The sequence below is a fragment of the Capsicum annuum genome, chromosome 2 (assembly GCF_002878395.1).
Source record: "Capsicum annuum cultivar UCD-10X-F1 chromosome 2, UCD10Xv1.1, whole genome shotgun sequence".
Taxonomy (NCBI): domain Eukaryota; kingdom Viridiplantae; phylum Streptophyta; class Magnoliopsida; order Solanales; family Solanaceae; genus Capsicum; species Capsicum annuum.
Genome location: NC_061112.1, coordinates 25,755,550 through 25,779,717, shown reverse-complemented (window position 1 = coordinate 25,779,717; position 24,168 = coordinate 25,755,550). Strand labels below are relative to the sequence as shown.

General features: G+C 36.2%; 1 protein-coding gene across 1 annotated transcript in view; it reads left to right on the top strand.

Moving 5' to 3' along the window:
• LOC107858471 (twinkle homolog protein, chloroplastic/mitochondrial) overlaps positions 1–24,168 on the top strand; it is a 65,680-nt gene that overhangs the window by 36,475 nt on the left and 5,037 nt on the right. Inside the window, exons 15-17 of the mRNA XM_016703136.2 lie at positions 3,808–3,869; positions 11,963–12,046; positions 15,295–15,426. Of these exons, the coding sequence (XP_016558622.1) occupies positions 3,808–3,869; positions 11,963–12,046; positions 15,295–15,426 (278 nt within the window). The remainder of the gene's footprint in view (positions 1–3,807; positions 3,870–11,962; positions 12,047–15,294; positions 15,427–24,168) is intronic.

The following is a 24,168-nucleotide window of genomic DNA, read 5'->3' as shown; positions in this document are numbered from 1 at the left end:
AATCTAAATCTTGGGATTTTGATCTATTCAAAAATTAAAAAAAAAAAATCCAAAAATCCCATAAAAAATTCAAAAATGTCTTTGTTTTGATTTGTTGTTTTCGACACTAGATCTTGATTCTCTAGTGTTTTTTGAGCCTAAATTTCGAATTTCACTTGATTTAGAGGTGTAGAATTGAAGATACCATGGAATGGTTTTGAGCTTTTAAAACTTCAAGGATTTTGAAAAGTAGGTTCCTTTTTTAGCTTGGTTTTGAAGGCTAAAAATTATTGGGGTTTGTTCGTGGCGTCGAAAGGAGTACGTGGGTGAAATTTTCATCGAATTTGAAGTTGAAATGAAGAAGTTATGAAGATGTGAAGATTGGGGTATTTCATTATTGTTCTCGAGCATCTTCATCTTGTTCTTGAAGAAGAAGATAGCAAAAGTACACTTTGATCCAAAAATTTTGAAGTCAAAGTGTTAGTGGGTCCATTTGTGAAATTTGAAAAAAAATCAAAATTAGAAAAAAAAAAAAAAGTAAATTGAAATCTGAATTTTTTATTTTGAAAATTTCATGTTGACATGCCATGTCCACAGTCCGTTCTTGTTTTCCCTATGGTTTTGCTAGGTTTGGATTCGAGGACGAATCCTTTTCAAGAAAAGGAGAATGATGTAGATTGAGCTTCATCAATAATGATGCAAATTGAGCTTCATCAATATCATGGAACGAAGAATTGAAGCTCAAGAATGTGCTTATGTGGAAATACAAGGAAGAAAGGTGAAAAAGGTAGAAAGAGGCTATGGATGCAAAAGTGGCAATTCTTGAAATTCAAGTCTCATGCTAAAGAAGATCCTTATTTCATTAAGGGTATTTTTATAATTACTAGTGTAGGCTATAAATAAGAGAGAATAACTCATTTTAGAGTAGATTATTTTGAATGATGAATTGATGTGTGATATTTTGAATGATGAATTGATGTGTGAAACTCTTGAGAGAGTTGAGGCTAATGTCATAGTTGCTAGGAAATGTTGATCGGATTTCTTGCTTGAGGATTTTATTCCTCTTGAGGGTGTTTCAATAGTATAAGTGCTTGTTTGGATTTCTTTTTTTTTTTTAGAAAGGTCTTGTTTGGATTTCTTTTTTTTTTTTAGAAAGGTCTTGTTTGGATTTCTTAATAGGAGGTCTTGGTTTTCGTATAGCCTCGGTTACCTATTAAATCCTGGCTTGTGTATTACTTTTATTGATTTGGTACTTTTTGGACTTTGTATTTGAAGGTATTGGTTTTGATATAGCCACTGTTCTCATTGGATATCATTGGATATACGGATGCTGGTTGAGCAGGATCACTCTCTAATAGACGTTCTACCTTCGGATATTGTGTTTTAGTAAGAGGTAATTTGGTGTCCTGGAAGAGTAAGAAACAGAGTGTGGTTGCTCGTCCTAGTACGGAATCAGAATATTGAGCAATGACTACAACAACTTGTGAGCTAGTTTTGATCAAACAGTTGTTAAGAGAACCAAAATTTGGAGAAACCGGTAAGATGAAACTTATGTGTGATAATCAAGCAATCATTCATATCTCATCAAATCCAGTGTTTCATGAGAGGACTAAGCACATAGAGATAGATTGTCACTTTGTCAGAGAAAAGATACTTTCAAGGAGATAATGTTACAAAATTTGTGAAGCCAAGTGATGATCACTTGCGGATATCTTCACCGCGTCCCTCACCAGTCCTCGTCTTAATTACATTTGTAACAAGCTAGGTACATTTGACTTGTATGCACCAGTTTGAGGGGGTAGTGTTAGAATATGAGTAGGAGTAGGAATAAGAATAGTATATTGAATCCTACTTGAAAAAGGATTGAAAAATAGTGCCTATAAATCGAGTCTCAATGTAATTATGCAAACACAACAATTCAATAATATTTTTTCTCCTATATTTCTCACAGTTCTATTGGATTACCTGCTTCCAAATAGCTTGACCCTCCTCATTATATCCCCATAACCATTTCATGTGTGAACTGTTATTTTGTAGCTTCAAGTTTTTGACCTCCGTACTTGCTCTCTGCTCTGTTGGACTCTTTTCCATTTCACCCGGTTGAAGCCTTTGGCCTCTTTGTGACCATGCCACATAAAGTTCCTTCTCAATCTGTCAATAGTCTTGATTACCTTGTTTGGCATGGGGAATAAGGACATAACATTTGTTGGTAAAGAAGCCAAGACAAAGCTTATTAAAATTAATCTTCCTCCTAGACAGATTTCCACAATGCAAAGTTTCTTTTTTCTGTCTTCTCTATGATGCCATCCCAGATCTCAAGTGCCTTGTGTTTTGAACACAAGCTCATCCCATGATATACAGTAGGCAACTTTCCACCCACACCCCCAAAATGTTTGCCAACTCCTGAAATGGAATAATCCAGAATTTCTAACTAAACTTTCCACCTCTTGCTTTCATAAAAAAAGAATTTAGGAGATGAAATTCCGATTACATTACTGCAGGTCAAAATTGGATTTGAAAGAGCAATCTGTGTAACGTCCTTAATAGGAAATATGTTGCTTTTCCTCCGGTTTACTTTCAGTCCTAATGTAGCTTCAAAAATGATTACCAACATCCTTAGGTAACTGATTTTCTCAGGATTAGCATCACAGAAGACTACTGCATCATCTACTCACAGTAGATAATAGATTTCCAGTGTCTCATCTACCCGGTTTCCATTTGTAAAGCCTTGTAACCATTTCTTCTGGGTGGCAATCTTCATCATGCTATTAAACCCTCCATGGCCATGATAAATAGAAAGGGTGGCAGGGATCACCCTGTCTGAATCCTCCTTTTGCTGGATAAAAACCAATTGGTTCTCCATTAACCAGAATTGAAGAACCGTGTTGTTTTTATGCATAATTCCATCCATCCATTTCAACCATTTGTTGCCAAATCCCATTTGTTTGAGATCACCAAGTCGGAAATTCCAATTGAGGTGGATATAAGCCTTCTCAATACCCAATTTGAACATTATACTAGACTCCATACCCTTTGTTCTAGTGTCAACACTCAGTTGCTATCAAAGCAACATCCATAATTTGTCTTCAATTTATGGAAGCTATCCGGTGAGTACTGATCAACTTATCAATCACCTTCTTTAGTCTTTCAACCAACACTATGTCAACATTTGGAATGCCACCAGCAAACATGGTTAACCTCTCCAGCTCAGCGTTAGTTCCTCTGCAAGTCTCTTAAATCTGAACTATGTCATCCACAAATAACATATGCCACGACACTTCACCTTGGATGTGTCATGTCAATTCATCAATACCTAGGTAGATAAAAATGGGCTTAGAGCTGATCCCTGGTGCAACCCCGTCACAACTGGGAAGTGCTCTGAGTCACCTCCCACTGTCAAAACCAGTAAATACTACATCGAGAGTTCTAATGGAAAAAGATTAAATATAGTTAAAATAATGTTTCAACTTATATAATCATGTTTTGGACCAATAATAATGCTTATTTTATGATGTTGCCACGTTAAATGCCTCGAAGGTCAACTGCAGTTACAACAGTTCCCCAGTCATTTGCTAGAGTTCTTTAATAGCCTGCAATCTCGTCTTTTCTTCAATAATAAATTTGAGCTTTTAAAATCTTTCAGACAGCTATTTAACAGTTTGGCTTCACCTTTGACTAAAGATTTGTCTCATAAAATTAGGGCGTTCCATTTTTTCTTTTCTGCCACTGTAAGGAACAGTTTATCCTTCAGTGCTTTCACCCTGCCCATTTGTCTTTGCTCATTTTGCGTGGTTTTTCTTACTTTCTGTCTGTTTTATTGGTCTGTAGGTACGGGAGCATGCTAGGAAACTTTTGGAGAAGCACATGAAAAAACCTTTCTTTGATGTGAGGCAAGTAGGAAACATCCTACACTTATTAAATCTGTCATTTTCCTTTTACTATTGCTAATGTAGGCAAGATGCCTAGCAATATACTTGATGCATTACGCATTTTAAGTTACATATTTGGTAGCATTGTGAAAACGGAGATGGTAATAAGTTGCATATTTGTACTCTAAATTGTTTAATAGATTATAGTATCATTCAGGGCATTAATTTTATAAAAAGCTTTGAGTAAACAAAGAATGAAAATGCTATGTATATTTAGAGAAAGCATGAAATTCTCATGTTGTTTTATATCCTTGGTTACCAATACTGAAAAGTAAAATACAATGGAAGGAAACAAAGATGGAAGAGTACCTCATTTTACATCTTTTGTTCATTTAGAAGAAAAAGAAATAAGGGTACGTTTTTAAAGAGCAAGAGTCAGACTACATGTGACAAGAGTTCTCTCTTGTTGCGTTTGTATTCTTCATGTGAAATGGACTTTGTATATTTGAGGAATAACATCTCATTTCTAGTTAACTTTTGTGCATCTGTGACATTCCTGGTTGTAACATTCCTGGTTGTAAGAACACTGGTTGTTGTTCGTAAAGAATTATGTTGTAGATTCTCTACTTGTTGGTGTATTGCTTGTATTCAGAAGGTTTTTCCATTATTAATAACACTATTTACCTGTAAAAAAAAATATTTTTTGTGTAAAATTGATTTATCCACATGTTTTGATAGATAGCTAGTCCTTTGGACTCATAATGGATTTTGTATTTTCTAACCTATATAATCATAATACCATCTTGGTCTAGTGATATTGAGTTCATGATTACTTGAAATAAAAGAGATGGGTAGTTAATTATCATTTTCACCATGAGAAATAGTTCATGCAATTGGATTTACCCCAAATATCATTAGTTAGAAGATAGGGCTTGAAATGATTACTATGTAAATTTATCCTGACATGTTATACTTGATAGCAAATTAAATATTTTAGGGAACCAAACAAATTATTTCAAACTAAACAACCTCTTAGAACGAGAAGTTCATCTTCAAAATGGGATTGGTTAGAACAACTTGTTTCTGATTGAATTCTCCTGCAAGAGACTTCATGACTCTCAGTTGAGTGAATTATAACGGCCCCTCAAGCGACAAAAGATGACAATATCAGTGGCTATTGAAAGGGTAACTGCATGGTAGAACCTATCCACAAAAAGAGGGGATAAGTCCCCTGTAGAAAATAATACCACCATTACAATCTTTAGTGTCGCAATGGGCAAAACCTACTATAATTGCGTTGTTGTGTTACTTTTTTGAATTATGGATGAGAATATATGTGCATTTAATTTCCATGTTCAAAAATATTTGTGCATGTAACTTCATAACTAGCACTGTTTACTTGAGCCACTATGTTGGCGAGTATCTAGTGTTGACCTATTACAAGCATTCTCTGTATGTTTAGGATTAAATTAGTAAAGTTTTGTAATTCATAATGACACAATTGGTGCGTGCAATGTTTGTATTTGAGGTATTTAGTTTGCTTTCAAAAATAGCTTTGGACGTATACACAATAGGACCATGCTTTGTGGAAGGAGGTAATACATCACAAATATGGTGAAGAGGGTCGTGGCAGGTATCCCGTAGATTTAGTCGAGGTGCGCGAAAGCTGGTCTGGATACCACGGTTATCACAAAAAAAAATGGTCAAGAGGGGCACTGGTGCACTAATGTAGTCACAGATACAATAGGTGTTGAAATGTGGAGGACCATCAGGAACTACTGGAAGGACCTCAAGAGTAGCAGTCTTCCGGTGGGCAGAGGTAATCAAACTAGGTTTTGGTTGGATGACTGGAGTGGGCAAATCTTAAAAGGATCTGTTCCCTTTAAGATTTGTTGTATAGGAGAAAAATATTATTGAATTGTTGTGTCTAAATTATTACATTGAGACCCTATTTATAGAAACTACATTAGACTACTATGTCGACTCATATTCTAACTCTTCCCCTCAATCTGGTGCATACAAGTCATATGTACCGAACTTGTTACAATTGTAATTAATATGAGGAAGTAAGGGATGTTGTGAAAATATCTGCAAGCTGATCACTCGATTTCACAAAATTTTGTAACAATATCTCTGGAAAGTATCTTCTCTCTCACAAAGTGACAATCAATCTCAATGTACTTTGTCCTCTTGTGAAATATCGGATTTGATGTGATATGAAGAGTTGCTGGGTTATTACACACAAGTTCCATTTCACTGATTTCTCCAAATTTTAATGTTCTCAGCAATTGTTTTATCCAAACTAGCGCAAAATTGACTACCGCCATTGCTTGATATTCTGCTTCTGCAGTAGATCGAGAAACCACACTTTATTTCTTTTTCTTCCAAGACACCAAATTACCTCCTATTAAAACACAATATCCGGATGCAAAACGTGTATCACAAGTTGATCCTGCCCAATCAACGTCTGTATATCCAATGATCTGCTCATGACCTCGATCCTCGAAGAGTAGTCCTTTCCCTAGAGCTAATGTAATATATCGCACAACGCGAACAACTGTATCATAATGACGATCAGAGGGAGAATCCATAAACTGACTTACAACACTCACAGAATAGGAAATGTTAGGTTCGGTCTCTATGGGATAATTCAACTTACTAGACGCTTATATCTTCCAGGATCATTGAGTGGCTCCTCTATCCTGGAGGGATTTTAGTATTCTATCACCTCCCAAATTAGGACCATGACCGACGCTAAAGAGGTTAGAACTCCAAAGCAAGGCTCGTCAATATTCTACAGAAAACTGGGCAGAGTTTCCTCTGTTTGTGGGCCTATCAAAAATTTTCCTATCTTAATTCAACAATACAACAACCAATATCACCAAAACCATTCACCAGTATCATCAACCTATTCACCACAAAATAACAATACAAAATCTATTTCCCAAATATGAGAAGTCAAATACTCCACAAGTCCGTAAAAATAGATGGATACTCACGACTCTATTAGAGGAAATGACTAAGGAGCTACTCTGACAGTTTTCAAAAAGACCAAACAAATAAATAAGTCTTAACCCACGCGAACAAATGCGTGACTCACCAGGAATATGCCAACTCGTAGGCTCTAGCTAATGAAATCCCTACCATCACCTGCGTTCTTTGGTAAAAATAGCGAGGAGTGAGACATTGACTCGGTGAGTAATAACACTTAACCACAATCGTTTTAATGGGGCAAGTCATAAAACTGGTTAATATGAAAATAAAAAAATTTCATGAAATAATGCTTTTTTAGAAAGTGATAACCATCATATAAGAAATCAATTTAACAATTTGATAAATCCAACAAATACTATCACATCAAGTCTTATCGTTTGGGAGGTTTCCAAGAATGAATCATGTAATCAGTGTGATATTTTACTTTCAAGAAATAGCCAATAACAATGGAGCCCTTGTGAAGGAGTCGAATATCATATCAGGAGGTCCTTACTTGAGGGAGATTAGTAACAGTATGCTAGTTCGACCTTCCCACTAGCGAGGACTGTAACAATAATCTTGTAAATACAAGGTGTACCAGTCTAACGAACCCGCCGTTAGCTAGGGATGCAAATCAAAGTCTACACCTTTTTAAACTTTCTTCTTAGACAATAGGTTCTTGATGAAAACATTTTCAAAATAGTACTAGACATTGAAGTTCATATCAAATTATATTGCATATAAACTTGTATAGAACACATGTCAAATACTTATTTCACAAGTGAAAACCTTCACAATAACTGTAATCATATCACAAATAATGGTAAATATGTCTTCTAATCGTGAAAACATCTCAAATAACCATTTCAGTATCATATAAGTAAAGAACTTGTCCTACATGCAATTTTAAAGCATTTAGTAATATCATTCAGAAAAATCATGTATAGACAATGCAATTTGTGATAACACAAATTATGGTACGGTTACTACTCACAGTACACTTGTCGAAATACCGAACTTGTCACCTTATCGTACGGCTTTCTTCAATCAATCTATAATCATATCATATCAGTCTCGTGTTAATTTCTTCGTTTACGCTAAAACATAACCACTTTAGACTACTCAACTTTAGAAATTTTCTTATTGGCTCTCAATTGTCAATTTATACTAAATTTGTGTTTCAGTCCAAGAAAACAATCTCATAGTTTACTTTCACACGATCATACACTAAAATAACCTTACTGCCCAAAATTTTATTTTTTGGTTAAGCTGAAAATATAAAAATTACAATCCTATCGCTTAATATTCTTGTTGCGTTCATGAGGATTTAAAGATTTCTCTATCACCTTTAACCCTTGATTCTTAAACTCTCAACCCCAAATCTATACCCATGAATTATACGAGTTAAATTTGTGGACCAAGTTAAGAAATTTACCTTCTTTTCCTACTTCTCTGTAATTATCTTATCAATAGTTGGTTCATCTTCGTGCTCCTCTAGAAAAATGCCAAAAAAATTGAAACCTTGCTACTTTTTTTGTTAAAAGAATTGGCTAGTTGAAAACTTTTTGTTTTCCTTTCGCAAGGCTGGGCAGAAGTCACTAATTGACTTAAGTCAGTTATGATGTCCTCATTCACGTATAATGGGCTAAGGCCTAATTGTTTCCTTTTCTTTTTTTGTCTTGAAGTTAAATGGGCTTTAGCCCATTGTTTCTCTTTCTTTTTATTTTGTTTTTCTTTGTAACTGTAATACTCATTATTTAATGATATGGAGTATCACATATTCGGATCCATAGGAGTGTCAATAGGTTTACATCCCATTATTCCTGTCTCCTCAAGAATGTCTAAGGCATACTTGCATTACGAAATAACAATATCTGATCTGGACTAAGCAACTTGAATACCTAAAAGTACTTTAGTATGCTGAGGCCTTTAGTCTGGAAATGTTGAAAGAGGTGTTGCTTCAAACTAATGATACCATCTTGATCATTGTCAGTAATAATGATATCATCAACATAAACCACCAAATAAATATATAAATAGTGATAGTTGGAAGAGACTATGGATAAACAATATTTGATAGAAGTGATTTATCACCAGAAATATGATCAAAGTACCAGAGTCCACACCCCATGATCCAAAGGTAGGAGATTGTGCAATTGAAGCTACTGGTAGAGATTTTTGCTTACTTTCTCGATACTGAAGATACTCATTATATTCCTTTTCAGTCAAATACACCCATTGATTACCTGTGGCGTTAGACTGAGCAACATGAGCATTTTTAGGTGGTCGAGCATGCAAAGAATAGCATATTCCACGTGTATGTCCAAGTCTTTACAATAACTATACTTAATGATGAGAATAATACACGTCACGAGTATGTCCAAGCCTTTTACAATAACTACACCTTGGTCGAGATCTTCCAAAATGACCTCCCCTCTTCGATTCTTCATGGACTGGGAGGTTTGATTTTTTGATATCCTCATTAAGGGTTTAGATTTAGTCATAAAGCAAAAAATTTGAAAATATATTGTTGGAATTTGAACTAAAAGTGGTCAGTTGAAAATCAGATTTGTTTGCCGGATAAATATATGGTCAACAAAGAGGTGAGCTTAGTGAAAAAAAAAATCTTGCCAGAAAGTGGCTGGAAACAGTTGCGTGTGATATGCGTGTTGACGCAGATCTGAGACTGCCGGTGGCGCGTGGCTCATCAGAACTGAGAGTGGCTCACTGGGTTTTACTCGCTTGTGTGTTTCGCACGTCATGGTAGTGTTGGTTTTTGCGCAATACTTACAGAACAGATGAGGGCGCAAATCAGCCTTGACAGTGGCCAAAAATTGACGCATGGTGGCGGTCGGGTTGAGTTTTCTTTCCAATAAGTTTCTCACCAGACTTGCTCATCTAAATTATTACATGAGACCCTATTTATTGGTACTACATTAGTCTTCTTTTCCAACTACGACACTGGCATTACAATCCCTTTCCAAGTAGGATTCTGAGTGGTTTCGGTGGAGGACAAGATGCGAGAAGGCAGGTTGAGATGATTTGGGCATGTGATGAGGAGGAGCACGGATGCCCCTGTTCTGAGGTGTGAGAGGCTAGCTTTGGATGGATTCAGGAGGAGTAGAGGTAGGCCAAAGAAATACTGGAGAGAGGTGATTAGGCATGACATGGAGCAGCTTCAGCTTATTGAGGACATGACCCTAGATAGGAAGGTGTGGAGGTCGCGGATTAGGGTAGAAGGCTAGTGTAAGTGTGTGGGTTGTGGCTAGGGATTAGGAGAGTTTGGGTGTGGTGGGTGTCTTAGGTATTGTGAGAGTATGTCACTACTAGGTGAGTATCCATTTTCTTATATTTATTGCGTATTGCTCGTATTTTCTCTTATTTCGAAATTCTCTGATATTTATTGTTATTATTTCTTATCTCTTATTTCTGTTTGTTTTATCCACCATGTCTCTTGTTTCATTACGGCCTTGGTATACTATTCTCATTCTTGAGCCGGGGGTCTATCGGAAACAACCTCTCTACCTCTTCGGAAGTAGTGGTATGGATTGCGTACATTTTACCCTCCCCAGACCTCACTTTGTGGAAATACATTGGGTCTGTTGTTGTTGTTGTTGTATTCTAACAGACTTTTCTCAGTTTGCTCCAATCCAAACAGAAGGATAGAGGAGATGGGGTCTTCACAGGGTTGGAACATAGTTTTTAGAGGACTGCTTATCGACTGGGAAATAGCTGGTGGGTGGTGGAGTTGCTGAATCAAATAGCGGTTTTCTCTGGTACTAGCTTGGAACCATACATACTAGTATGGGGGCATCACGAAGATGGGAAGTTCACAGTAAGCAGATTCTACAACTGGGATCTACTAGAATCTGCAGGTAGAAGTAGAGGCCCATGGACAACAATCTGGAAGAGTGTGACACCAACCAAGGTGAAGTGTTTTACTTGGCTAGCCAGGAAAGCTCGTCTGACCCATGAAGCAATGCAGAAGAGGTTATCAACATAGCGTCAAGGTGCTTCCTGTGTAAAGAGGCTTTAGAGACGAACAAGCATTTGTTCCTTCACTGTAAGGTAACAACACAGGTCTGGGCATTAGTCTCAAGCATAGCCATTATTAATTGGACTATGCCTGAACACACAGCAGACCTTCTCAGCTGCTGGATCTAGAGGGGAGGCAGTAAGAGTCAGAAGAGGTGGTGGAAAACAGTTCCAGCATGTATATGGTGGAACATCTGCAAGGAAAGAAATCAAAGAATTTCTGAAGGGAAAGAATGTAAAATACAAAAGATTAAGTGGAAAGTAGTTACTTCCTTAAATTTTTGGTGTAAAGAACAGGATATAGAAGAGATCCGACTAGTAGATTTTATAGGCTTTCTGTAAGTATTTCTGTTTTTCCTTTCTCATTGTAAAATCTTTTTTGAGGTGGCCAGCATAACCCTTAATGCTGAGGAATCCAAAGCTACCAGTTTCAAAAATAGAAGTATTTAGGTGTCCTAAACTGATTGCTTCCATTCTTGCAAATGTGTAGGCACATGTTTGAAGCCTTCATTCTTGGCGAGCATAGCTTGCAGGATGGACAAAAAACCTATTTTTATTTTACTAGTATATCGACCCATTATAACTTCTGTGCCCGCTGGTCCATGAAGTTTGGATAGTCATATTCTGCTACTATATTTGCTTATAAAACTTTTGTTGCTCTTCTCTTTCAATTTTTCCTTTAAACAGAACCTGACTTTCTTTTGCACAAAAGAAATATCTTACTCATACTTACGCGTTCAATTTTCTTTTATTCTTTGAGAATTTGTTTGTTAATGTTTTGATCACTGGCAATGTGTAGGCACATGTTTGAAGCCTTCATTCTTGGCGAGCATAGCTTGCAGGATGGACAAAAAACCTATTTTTATTTTACTAGTATATCGACCCATTATAACTTCTGTGCCCGCTGGTCCATGAAGTTTGGATAGTCATATTCTGCTACTATATTTGCTTATAAAACTTTTGTTGCTCTTCTCTTTCAATTTTTCCTTTAAACAGAACCTGACTTTCTTTTGCACAAAAGAAATATCTTACTCATACTTACGCGTTCAATTTTCTTTTATTCTTTGAGAATTTGTTTGTTAATGTTTTGATCACTGGCAATGCAGATACGGGGAATCTGTTGAACGGATGACTGTTCAGGAGTTTGAAAAGGGAAAGCAATGGCTTGGTGATACTTTTTTCCTCATAAGGTGATGGTTGTAGTTTCCTGAAATATGAATCATGATGCTTGCCTAACAATCTGACTGACTTCTATTTAGAATTTACAATGTTCTCTAAGTGTACTCTCCATGTTTCAATGTTTGTTTTAATGACAAATCCTGGATCAACTGATAGCTGATCCATATTAAGGATGCCAATTAGTTATGATTTGGTTATTAGGGATTCTTTTTTGATGAAATAGTTGTTGGGGATTCTTTTTTCTAAATAAAGTCTTGCATAGGTAGTATTCGAGATATTAGGAATCTGTTTTTATCTTTTGTGTCCCACATCAGTTGAGAAAATGGGCTATTGTCTCCTTATTTCGTATTGAGCACCTCTCTGCTCGTGAGCTAGCTATTGAGGTTGAGTCAGGCATAAGGTGCACTTTCTATACATGATATAAGAGCTAGACCCATTGCTTTTTTTTTTTTGTTATTTTGATCAAGTAAAAGTACTTTCATTCATAAACATGACCAAACGGTCATATACAAAGGTGAGCTCGACCTATTGCTATTTCTGGGTTTACCCAATATTAGGGCCCTAACTTTTGTTGTCCACACAATAGATATTCAACCTGGCATCTGACAGGGTACTACGTCCCATATTGATTTGGGTGTACAGGCTGTTGTCTCTTTATTTGGTCTTGAGATATCGTATAAAAATAATGGTCTTGGTAATTCTCACCTCCTGAGCTATTCTTTAGGGTTGAGACCCTGAGTTCGGCCCAAAATTCATGTTTCTTTACTGTGATCACGCAACAAAATGATGTGAACGAGGGGTTATTGCTTTTATTGGGTGAAGCGCAACGCGATTCGGAAGAAGAGCACATTTATGATAATGCTTCTCCTTGTGGTTAGCTACTAGGGAGGTGATTTGACGGCTGAGAATCTTAGGAAACGAAAGGTTGTTTGCTTGAGCTGGTGTTTCCTTTGTAAGGAGGCGGAGGAGTGCTTGCATTTTATTTTGTTATTACATTGCAATTTAGCCACGAAGTTATAAGGGGTGTCCCCAGATGGTTAGGCACTTCTTGGATAATGGCAAGTTCCATGAAAGAGTTGAGGTTCGGTTGGAAGAGTGGAGCATGGAGAAGGCTTCACAATGGTTGCAATGTTACTACTCTTGTTTTAATATGGGTCATTTGGAAATAGAGAAATGGGAGAGCTTTTAAGGGGCAGAGCAGAGCTTTGCTCAATTGAGTAGTTGTCTCCGATCCTTTATTTTCCTTTGGTGCACCCATGTAGATCCTATTTGTATAGAGGATTTGGTATCTTTTTGGAGAGAACCATATTTTGTAGCTTTCGCTTTTTTGGTATACCTCTTGTATACAGCTAAGTTGGCATTGTTATTATCAATGAAATCTTTTACTTGATTTTAAGAAACACCCCTATTCCTGTTAAGTTTCTATAAAATCTAGAATTTTATGTTCATCCTTTACATATAGAAGATTACACCAAAACGCCAGCAACCACATACATTTGTATTTAAGTTTCTCCACAGCATTTGTTATCCCTTCAAAACATTTGTCATTCCTTTCCTTCCATATAACCCAACAAACATGAGCACAGGTATTATATTCTAAATCTTCTTTAGTCATTTATTGATTCCTTTGAGTTCCCAGTTGTTTCATCGCTCTTTAACTTAGTATGGCATAACAAAATGTAACCTAAAAGTTGAAGAATGATGACCAGATCTGGCTGGTCACGGGAAAATGCAAAAAGAAATGGCTGTAGCTTTCCACCTCTCTATTACACATAATGCACCACCTGCAAATTGTCTTCCCATTTTGTGCAGATTGCGATGGGTGAGGTAAGCTTCATGAGTGGCCAACCACATAAAATAACTAACTTTGGTGTTTTCGATTTCCACCACTGCTTCTATGACCAATATGTTGGACTGTTACGCTTGTTGATCACCATCTAGCATGATTTAACAGAAAGTAGCCCATTTTGCTCTCTTGTCCGTCGATGCAAATAATGCAATCGTCAACTTCTGCAATAGTACTCACACACACTAAATCTGTTAACAGGACTAATCTGGGAAGTTCCCAATAGAATCAATTTCTTCTAAAATTTATGAACCAAGAGCTTGATTCCAGCATTTTGAGACAAAGCAACCTGCATTATTCGTGAATCCATAAAGATCCTGATACCTATCTTTAATGGTGAATCCTATCCAAGCATCATGCTGAAATCCTGAGTTCCTGTCATTGCCAATCGTGACCTTTGTGTAAGCTTCAAAACTGGGCCAAAAGCTACCGATATGCTTTCCATAACCTACGCCATGAGAAGCGTAGACAGGATCCCTCCAACTTTGATCTCCATATTTTGGTTAATTACTCTTCTCCAAAATTGTGGAAGCAGCCATTAATACTTGCATTACTATAGACTGTCTACATCACACCCCTTGAGGTCAGGCCCTTCCCCGACCCAGCTAATGCAGGATGCTTTGTGCAGTGAGATGCCCTTTTCCCTTTTTTCACTGTTCTCCAAAAGCTGTGCTTTTGTGCATCTCCACAACCATGTCATGGGTAAATTATTGTTATGTACTTTCAAGTTACTAAACCCCCTCCCCTTTATCCATCAAGACCGTATTCCATTTTACGAAGTGATTAGATATCTTATATCACATTCGCCGCTAAAAGAAACAAGGACATAAGAAAGGTTGGTAGCGAGTCAAGGACACTATTGACGAGAATCACACCGCTTTCCTGTGAAAGGTATCGTCTTTTCCATGTAATCTTCAATTTTTTCCCATGCCTGCTTTGACAAGTTTACCTAGATATTCTATAGGAAATTCTTTGATTCATTTGACAGCCCAGCATCTCCCCAGATCTATCTCCTAGAGGGGATCATATTTGTCATTTCTCTGTTTGCATTCATGGTTCTCCTTTATTTGCCATGACAAATTGTTTCTGGATAACTCTTTTTCTAAAGCCATTTACTGGCATTGGTGATTCCTTGAATAAGCTATGTGTTGGTTTCTTGCTACTACGATTAGATTACTGTATGCCAGTATTTTGGGCTAATATTGTTCAACTTCCATAAATCTTCATAGATAGGATTTTAGTTAATCACATTGGATGGTGCTGAAGAAGCTTTTACTTCTTGAGGCGTCTTTTTCTTTTTATTTGTTGAATCTCATATTCATGAAGAAGCTTTACTTTTAAGCCATCCATTTCTTTTTTATTTGTTGAATCTCTCTTTTCTTCACTAACCAGAAAAGTAGGATAATTGAACAGGTGTGAGAATGATTGCCTGCCGAATATTGACTGGGTTCTCTCGCTTGCAAAAGCTGCAGTTTTAAGACATGGGGTGAATGGACTTGTAATTGATCCATACAATGAACTGGATCATCAGCGTCCTTCAAGCCAGTGAGTAATCTTTTTTGCATTTCCCCTAATTGGTGAATCCATATTAACGTGTAGTCATGATAATCCCAGGGAAGCAAAGCTAGTTGCTCAATTTTATGCCCTGCAATTTTTGTTAATTTAATCTCTTCTTCAGATTTCTTTTCAGCAGCTTATTTTCATGTTTTTTTTTTGTTTGATTTTGCCGTCCTATGAAGGATCTTTTTGCATCTGCTTTTAGTTTTTTAATTGAAACTTTTGCTATTGGTGGTTTGAACTGTTGGAGTCCCACATCGGTGGATTAAAGGGTCTTGGTCTCCTTATATGGTCTTGAGCAATTCTCCCCTCATGAGCTAACTTTTGATATGAGCCAGTCTCACATGAACATAGAGGTTTCACTGATGTCACACCCCTATTTTTTACCGCATCCAACCCCGCTAAGGAGTTGGTTTTTGAGAAAATGGGCTTTTCCAATTAAAGTGACATTTAGAATAGGGATTATTTTATTTACAGAGTCGTCACTTGGAATTGAGTTTGGGTGTTCCAAGTCACCTTATTGAATCCCTATTGAACTAGAAATCCGGATAAGGAATTCTGTTGACCGAGGGGAAGGTGTTAGGCACCCCTCGAGTCCCGTGGTTCTAGCAATGTTGCTTTAATGACTTACGTCTGGCTTAAATTAATCTCTTGAATACATAATATTTGTTAACCTAAAAGTTACTTACATCCTGCTTTATTTATTTAAAATTATTTAATTATATTAATGTGTGGCTTGTCGGTAGCAGTACTTTCCGATCATGCCACGGGTTTGGATATATTTCTCATGCCTTTGAGTCCTTTATGGATCGTCTCATTTTTCCAAGTCTAGATAAACACCTAACAGGTTTAGAATCTACCCAACCCGGTTCAAACGGCTTCAAATAATCTATTAAATTTTATTATAACGAATGATCGGTAGCAGGGCTTTCCAACTTCATCGTTAACTATCACTTATATATTAAAATTTTAATTTCCTAAAAATTAATAACCTAACTCATTCTTTTACGAATTATAAAATCCTATTAATAATGAGTTTGGAGGTAGTGCTTGTGTCTCATCTTGTCTCGCTCTTTTTCATAGTAATAAAATCAATTTTAAGCCACGATAACATTAGCGTATATAAATAATAATGATTTGACAAAGTATGAAAATTACAAATAAATATAAGTGAAAGGGATATGAACTCAAATTAAGACTTAAATAGATTATTATATGGTAAGAACAAAACAACAAACATGAGAAAATTTCAAACTCAAATACTGGACAATGCTATGTATGGAATTTACATGTGAATGTTTATGAATACTTTTAACTCATTTATTGAAGGAAACAACATTCAGGATGCATGGATCAAAATATTTTATTAATTTCATAGCCTTAGTCAAATATGTTATGTAATATTTTTAAATTAAAGATAAAGAAAAAGAATTATTCAACTGATTAGAATAAAGTAAAGGTGCTTGTGCAACAATAGGATAATTTCATCCAAACTATTATATACGCCATGGATTTGCTTGTGCAACAATAGGATAATTTCATCCAAACTATTATATACACCATGAATTAGTACACTGGAATAAAACAATCCACCTTTGACTTCGTTTATATCACATGTTTGCTTAAACAGTAAAGTATGATATTTCTTTAACAATTAATTTTATCATGCTTTTTTTTTTTTACTTTTTTTGTTTGTTTGAAAATCAATTTGAATATGAAATAATTCTTCCGACTAATTATTAACTCTTAAGTGTATAAGCATAAATATTTAATAATTTAAACGTACCATTCAGATAAGAGTAAAGACTCACGTAATGAATCAATCACACATACTAAATAACATATGAAATTATTTAAACCAACTTTATTTATGGTTTAGTTACAATAAAAACTTATAAAATAAAAGATACGGGATCGGATAAAACCTGTGTAATGAATTAATTAAAAGAGAAGTAAAGATGTCTTTACCGGAAATTCAAACAGAGATCCCGAACTCAAACCCAAACTCAACTCGCGTCTCTTTTCTTTCGTTTCCTCTTTTTTCTTTTTTGTTTTCTTTCGTTTTTTTTTTTTTTTGACAGAATGTTATTTTTCAATGTTTGTCTTCTTCTGTTTCTTTTTTTTTTTCTCTAAATCGTGCTATATGTTGTGTTCTCTCTTTCTGTGTCCTTTTTTTAACTATCCGTGTATCTCCCTTTTCTGTAATGTCCTCCCTCCTAGTATCTCTAATTTTTTTTCTTCTTTTGGTTTCTCCCGTGTGTGTGTTTATATAGGGAGTACTGTGAGTGTATGGTGTTATGTGTGTTTGTAGTGAAGTTGGAGATTGGGGTAAGGGACTTGTGGATGTGTGTGTGTCGTGTGTGTGGATGTGGAGGAAGTGGAGAGAGGTTGAGTGAAAGTGGGTATGTGGGGGAGTAGTTTAGGGTTTCTTTTTTCTTTTTTCTCTTTTCTCTTTTTTTATTATTATTTTAAAATTAATGTTTTAAATAAAATAAAAATAAAAATAAATAAAAAAATAAAATTTTTTATCTAAAACCAATAAAATACACGTTAAATAATTAGTCTTAAAACATGATTACGGAGTATTAATATCACTAGATTATTTATTAAAAGTTAAAAGAAGAAAACAAATATAGTTTAGCAAATTTTCTTTTTCCTAAAAATAAATAAATAAATAAATAAATAAACAATAATAAAAAAACTTATTTAAAAATGTGACTCTATTTTTGTAGTTTTCAAAATTTTTAAAACATATTTAGTAAAAATTAGATAAGCTTAAAATATCTAATTTAGACCCTAAAAAAAACAAATCGAACACTAAAAAGACGAAAAAAAACCTAAAAACATTAGGTTTGGAAAAAAATTAGGTGTTTACAACTGATCTAGTGGATAATTGGTGGAACTCTTATGTAGCCGAGGGAGAAGCCTTGAAAAGAAGCTAAGGTTATTGAAAGAGGCTTTGAAAATTGGAACGAGTGTTTGAAAGTTGGAAGATGGGTAAAACAAAGCTCTGGCTAGGCTGGAAGAGGGTCATGGTGGGAGGGTGTTCACCTAATCATAATGCATTTATCAAAGTAAGATAGATTATTATGCTGCTATGGAAGAGAACGAGAGTGTTGATTCTTTGTTTAAGAATAAGTAGAAAGGGGTGTTTTGTAAGTTAGATCTTGAGAAGGCATATGATCATGTCAACTGCTCTTATCTGCTGGATGGTACTGAAATACTTGAATTTTGGTGAAAAATGAACTGAATGGATCAGATACTGCATCTAAGATTCTCCACATTGATAAATGGTTTCAAGTCTGGAAGGTGAGGTAGAGTGATCCTTTATTTTCCTACCTCTCCGCTTTAGTGAAGAAAATTCTTAGCCCTATGCGCAAGAAGGTAGAAACTCTTGGATGGTTAAAGGGCCTATAGATTGACAGCCATGCAGCTGAAGAAATGATATTTACCCATTTTCTATATGCTGATGCTACACTCCGTTATTGTGAAGCCGAAAAAAGAGAATTACTGTATCCCTGAGGGATTCTTTTAACTTTCAAAACATTTTCTGGTTTGAGGTCAATCTTTCTGGGTGGGTGTTCGGTTTGGTTCTTTGGTTTTCAGTTTTGAGGAAGTGTGCACCGAACACTGAACCGAATCGGTTTGGTTTGGTTTATTTCAACAACAGTTCGGTTTGGTTCGGTGCAAATGAAAAATAAAATGAAGACCAGATCAAACTATAAGAGACTAATAAACTTAAAATAGTACAAGCTACAACTTCAAGTACCAGCTATTCAAGAATGTGTGAAGGACTCCATTTTGCAGTGCCCAGGAACACCATAACAGTAAAGCGTATTTTCCTTTTTATAACAGAATCTATGTTCTTACAATTTTTTTTATACATTCTGCAAACTTCACATTACATACATACTTGTAATTTTTTACTTTTACATATACTTTGATATGTTTCAAAGAAAGAAAAAGGCCCGCTGCAGTCTGCTTGCGGCCGCATATGCTGCATGGAAATTAAGAATTACAATTAGCAAATTAGATTTAGGTCTGGAATAAAAATCTCATATGGGATCATGGGTTTGGGAATGACTTTTAAAAGCTTGGTCTTGAAAAGTTTTGGGTCAAATATGAGTTAAATAAAAATCGAAGAACCGCGATCCTTACACTGCCGAACTTCTGAAAAAAAAAATAAGGTACCGAACCGAAGAACCAAAGAACCGAATTAGTTCGGTTCAGTCAACATAAACCACCAAATAAATACACAGATTTGGTTTAGAATGGCGATAAAACACTGAATGATCAGCTCCACTACGAATCATGCCAAACTCCTGAATAACTATGCTAAACTTTCAGAACCAGGCTTGAGGAGATTGTTTCAAACCATAGAGTGACTTGCGCAATCGACATACAAGGCTAGTAGACTCCCCCTGAGCAACAAACCAGGTGGTTGCTCTATATAAATTTCTTCCTCAAGATCACCATGCAGAAAAACATTCTTAATGTCCAACTGATAAAGAGGCCAATGACGAACGACAGTCATAGAGAGAAAAAGATGGACAGATGCTATTTTAGCCATGGGAGAGAAAGTGTCACTATAATCAAGCCCAAATATCTGTGTATATCCTTTGGCAATAAGGTGAACTTTCAACCGATTAACCTGACCATCTGGACCAACTTTGACTATATAAACCCAACGACAACCAACAGTAGATTTACCTGCAGGAAGGGAAAGAAGCTCCCAAGTACCATTCGTATGTAAAGCAGACATCTCATCAATCATAGCCTGTTTCCATCCTAAATGAGAAAGTGCTTCACCTATAGTCTTAGGAATGGAAATAGAGGACAAAGATGATACAAAAGCATAATAGGGTGATGACAAACGATGATAACTCAAAAAAGTATAATGTGGGTTAGCATTACGAGTGGATCTTATACCTTTTTGAAGTGCAACTAATTGACTAGGAAGAGGCAGGTCCGCAGTAGGGGAAGCGTCAGACGCAGGACATGGATCATCTGGGACTGATACTGGACGTGGGCGGCAGTGATGAGTCAAAAGTGGTGGCACTGTAGCTGGAGATGGAGAAGTAACCATAGATTCCTCAAAGATTGGTGTGGGTAATACTGGAGGTTTGGGTAAAACCTCAGAGATATTAAGATGATCAAAAGATGTATAGAAAGGTTGAGATTCAAAGAATGTGACATCAGCGGACATAAGGTAGCGACCCAGATTAGGTGAATAGCATCGATACCCTTTTTGAACTCGAGAGTAACCAAGGAAGACACATTTGAGAGCACGAGGGGCCAATTTATCTTTTCCTGGGGCTAAGTTATGAATAAAACATGTGCTCCCGAAAACACGAGGGGGGATAGAGTAGAGATGTGACTGAGGAAATAGTATGGAATGGGGAACCTTATTTTGGATCGAAGATGATGGCATTCTGTTAATGAGATAGCAAGATGCGAGGACCGCATCGCCCAAAAAATGCAGTGGAACTTGGGATTCAATGAAAAGAGTGCAAGCAGTCTCATTGAGATGCCTATTTTTCCTTTCTGCTATACCGTTCTGTTGAGGAGTGTATGGACATGATGTTTGGTGAATGATTCCTTGATGAGTCATGAACTCCTGAAACTGGGAGGATAAGTATTCTAAGGCATTATCACTACGAAAAGCACGAATAGAAACACCAAATTGATTTTGTATCTTAGCACAAAAACTTTGAATATAGAGAATAACTCGGAACGATCTTTCATTAAGTAAACCCAAGTACATCTTGAAAAATCATCGATGAAAGTAACAAAGTAATGAAATCCTAAGGGTGAACTGACTCTACTAGGATTCCAAATATCGGAATGAACTAATGAGAAAATAGACTCTGAGTGACTCTCAATACTATGTGAAAAAGTAGCACGGGTGTGTTTCCCAAGTTGACACGGCTCACAATCTAATGTGGATAGACTAGACAAACTAGACACCATCTTTTGTGGCTTTGATAGACTAGAATGTCCCAAACGTTTGTGAATAAGGTCGGGAGGATCTATAGCGGAGCATGCTGTGAAGGAAGTTGATGAGGTAAGATGGTAAAGGCCCTATCATTCATGTCCTATGCCAATTGTCTGTCCCGTTTTGCGGTCCTGCATTAGAAAAGAATCATAAAAAAAAATTATACTATAATTAAGGGCACGTGTCAAACGACTAATAGATGGAAGATTAAAAGGACAACCAGGGACATAAAGAACAGAGTCTAGAGTGACAGAAGATAAGGATTTGGCTTGTCCAACTCCTTTTGGCTCTGTTTGAATTCCATTAGCTAAAGTAATAGCAGAAAGAGATTGTGAATAAATAATATCAGACGGAAGTGATTTTATCATGGTATCAGAGCCAGGCCCACCCAGTTCATTGTTTCCGATGTTGGGCCCCTCCCGCCTTATATTGTCTATGCTCCAGATGTCCAACCCTGGGCGTGGGAGGGAGCACATCGGTGGATTAAAGGGTCCTTGGCTCCTTATATGGTCTTGGGCAATCCTCCCCACATGAGCTAGCTTTGAGGTTGAGTTAAGCCCAAGGTCCATTTCTTTATCATGTTAGAATATGAATAGGGATAGCATATTCCACGAGCATGTCCAAGACTTTTACAATAACTACACTTAGGTCGAGAATAGCATACGCCACGAGTATGTCCAAGCCTTTTACAATAACTACACCTAGATCGAGAGCTTCCAAATCGACCTTCCCTTCGTTGATTCTTTATAAGCTCTGACATTTGAGTTTCTGATCTCCTCATTAAGATTCAGATTTAATCATGAAAAAGAAATACTGTTGGAATTTGGCCCGAAAAAAAGGAAAGTCCCCAAATATAAGATCTGATGTTCGAAAGTTGCTCGGAATTAGAAAATAATCATATGAGAAGCCTCAGAATGAATAAGCGAGGCTACTAAAAAAAGAAACTATCGAAAAAATCGCCGGAATTTAGGTCCCGGTGATCGGAATCTTGAAAGACTTGTCGGAATCAAGAAAAAACTATTGGTACAGCCTTGTAATAAAGTGGCGACCTAGCTGAAAGAAAAACTTGGCCGGAATAAACTGCACGCGCCAGCGCGTGAGGCGCAGATCTGAAAGTTCCGGCGGCGCGTGGATCGCCGGAGATAAGATTCGAGCACTGGGGTTTGCTCGCCTGGGTGTCTCTCACCTCATGGTGGTGTTGGTTTTTGCACACAACACTTAAAAAATAGACGAGGGCTCAAATTGGACTTAACAGTCGCCGGAAATTGAAATATCGGGTTGTTTTATTGAGTTTTCTTCCCAGAAATTTTCTCACAAAACCTGCTCTGATACCATGTGAAAAATATGAGAGAAAATATTAGTGAATTGTTGTATCTAAATTATTACATTGAGACCCTATTTATAGACACTACATTCCAATCTTATTCCTAATAGGACACTACATTACAATCCCTTTCTAAGTAGAATTCAATATGCTATTAATATTCTAATAGTCTCGTATGCCTTTTTTTGGGGTACTATCTTGCTATTGCTTATGTCTTCATAAATGTTGTGTTTTTGGTTTCTTTGAGCTTTTTGGAAGCAGCCTCTTTACCTAACAAGGTAGGGGTAAGGTCTGCATAGACTCTATTCTCTCTAGGCCCCACTTATAGGACTATATTGGGTTTTTGTTATTGTATATTTGGTTCGCAAATCACAACTGATGACTTCATTTCATAAGCAAATAGAGAATGATTTGCAATACCCTGGGCCTTGACCCTGTTCTACACTTGGCTAGTGTGAAAAATATAAGAGAAGAATATTATTAAATTATTATATCTACACTATTACACTGAGATCCTATTTAATATTTATAGATTCTATTATAATTCTTTTCCAACCAGGATACTACACTATAATCCTTTTTCAACTAGGGCACTGACATTACAATTTCTTTTCAAGTAGGATTTTGTTAGGGTTTTTGTCCTGATTTTCTTATCAAATTTGAGGTTGATTTTATCTTGAGAAAAAGTCAAAGTAGTACGATAATTTCTTTACTTTTTCTTAAAGGAAAGGGATAATACTCACAAAAATACCTGAACTTTGATCGGATTTTTAGTTGAGCATACTGAAATTTGCGGGGAGGGGGGGGGGGGTCCTTTTATCTTCCCAGATTTTTTTCGTATTTTAATAGTATATATCTGCCCACTTGGGCCATTGCATGTAAATTGTATGTTTTTTTTTTTTCATTTATATCTTCTTTCTTTTCCCTCTTCTTTCTTTCTTCTCTTCAATGGTGCTCTATTAGTGTTCCATTGTTGAGTTAGAATTGAATTGAACACAATTTCATCACACACACACACACCAAATAAGTTATCTTCAACACACCCAATTCAATTACATTAATTTGACCCAATTTCAATACACACACCAAATGAGTCTTCTTTAATTCTATCAAAATAGCAAAATTAATCCATCATTGCCATCATCAACCAACCCACTATTGGCGCCAGAAGGGAATTTGTCGGCACAATCTTGATAGTAATTGAAATTTCTAATTCTCAAGAAATCAGTGAAGATGATTTTCTCAAATTATGAATTTTTTGTTCTTTTTTTTTAAAATGATGCATTTTGAAGTTTCTTGTAGTTTACAATGGGAAGAAAGATATTTCAGAAAGTTGAATTCCTTGTATCTACATTGGTTGATCCAACCACTACTAATGGTGGCTTTGATTCTTTCAAGATTGGGTGATTTG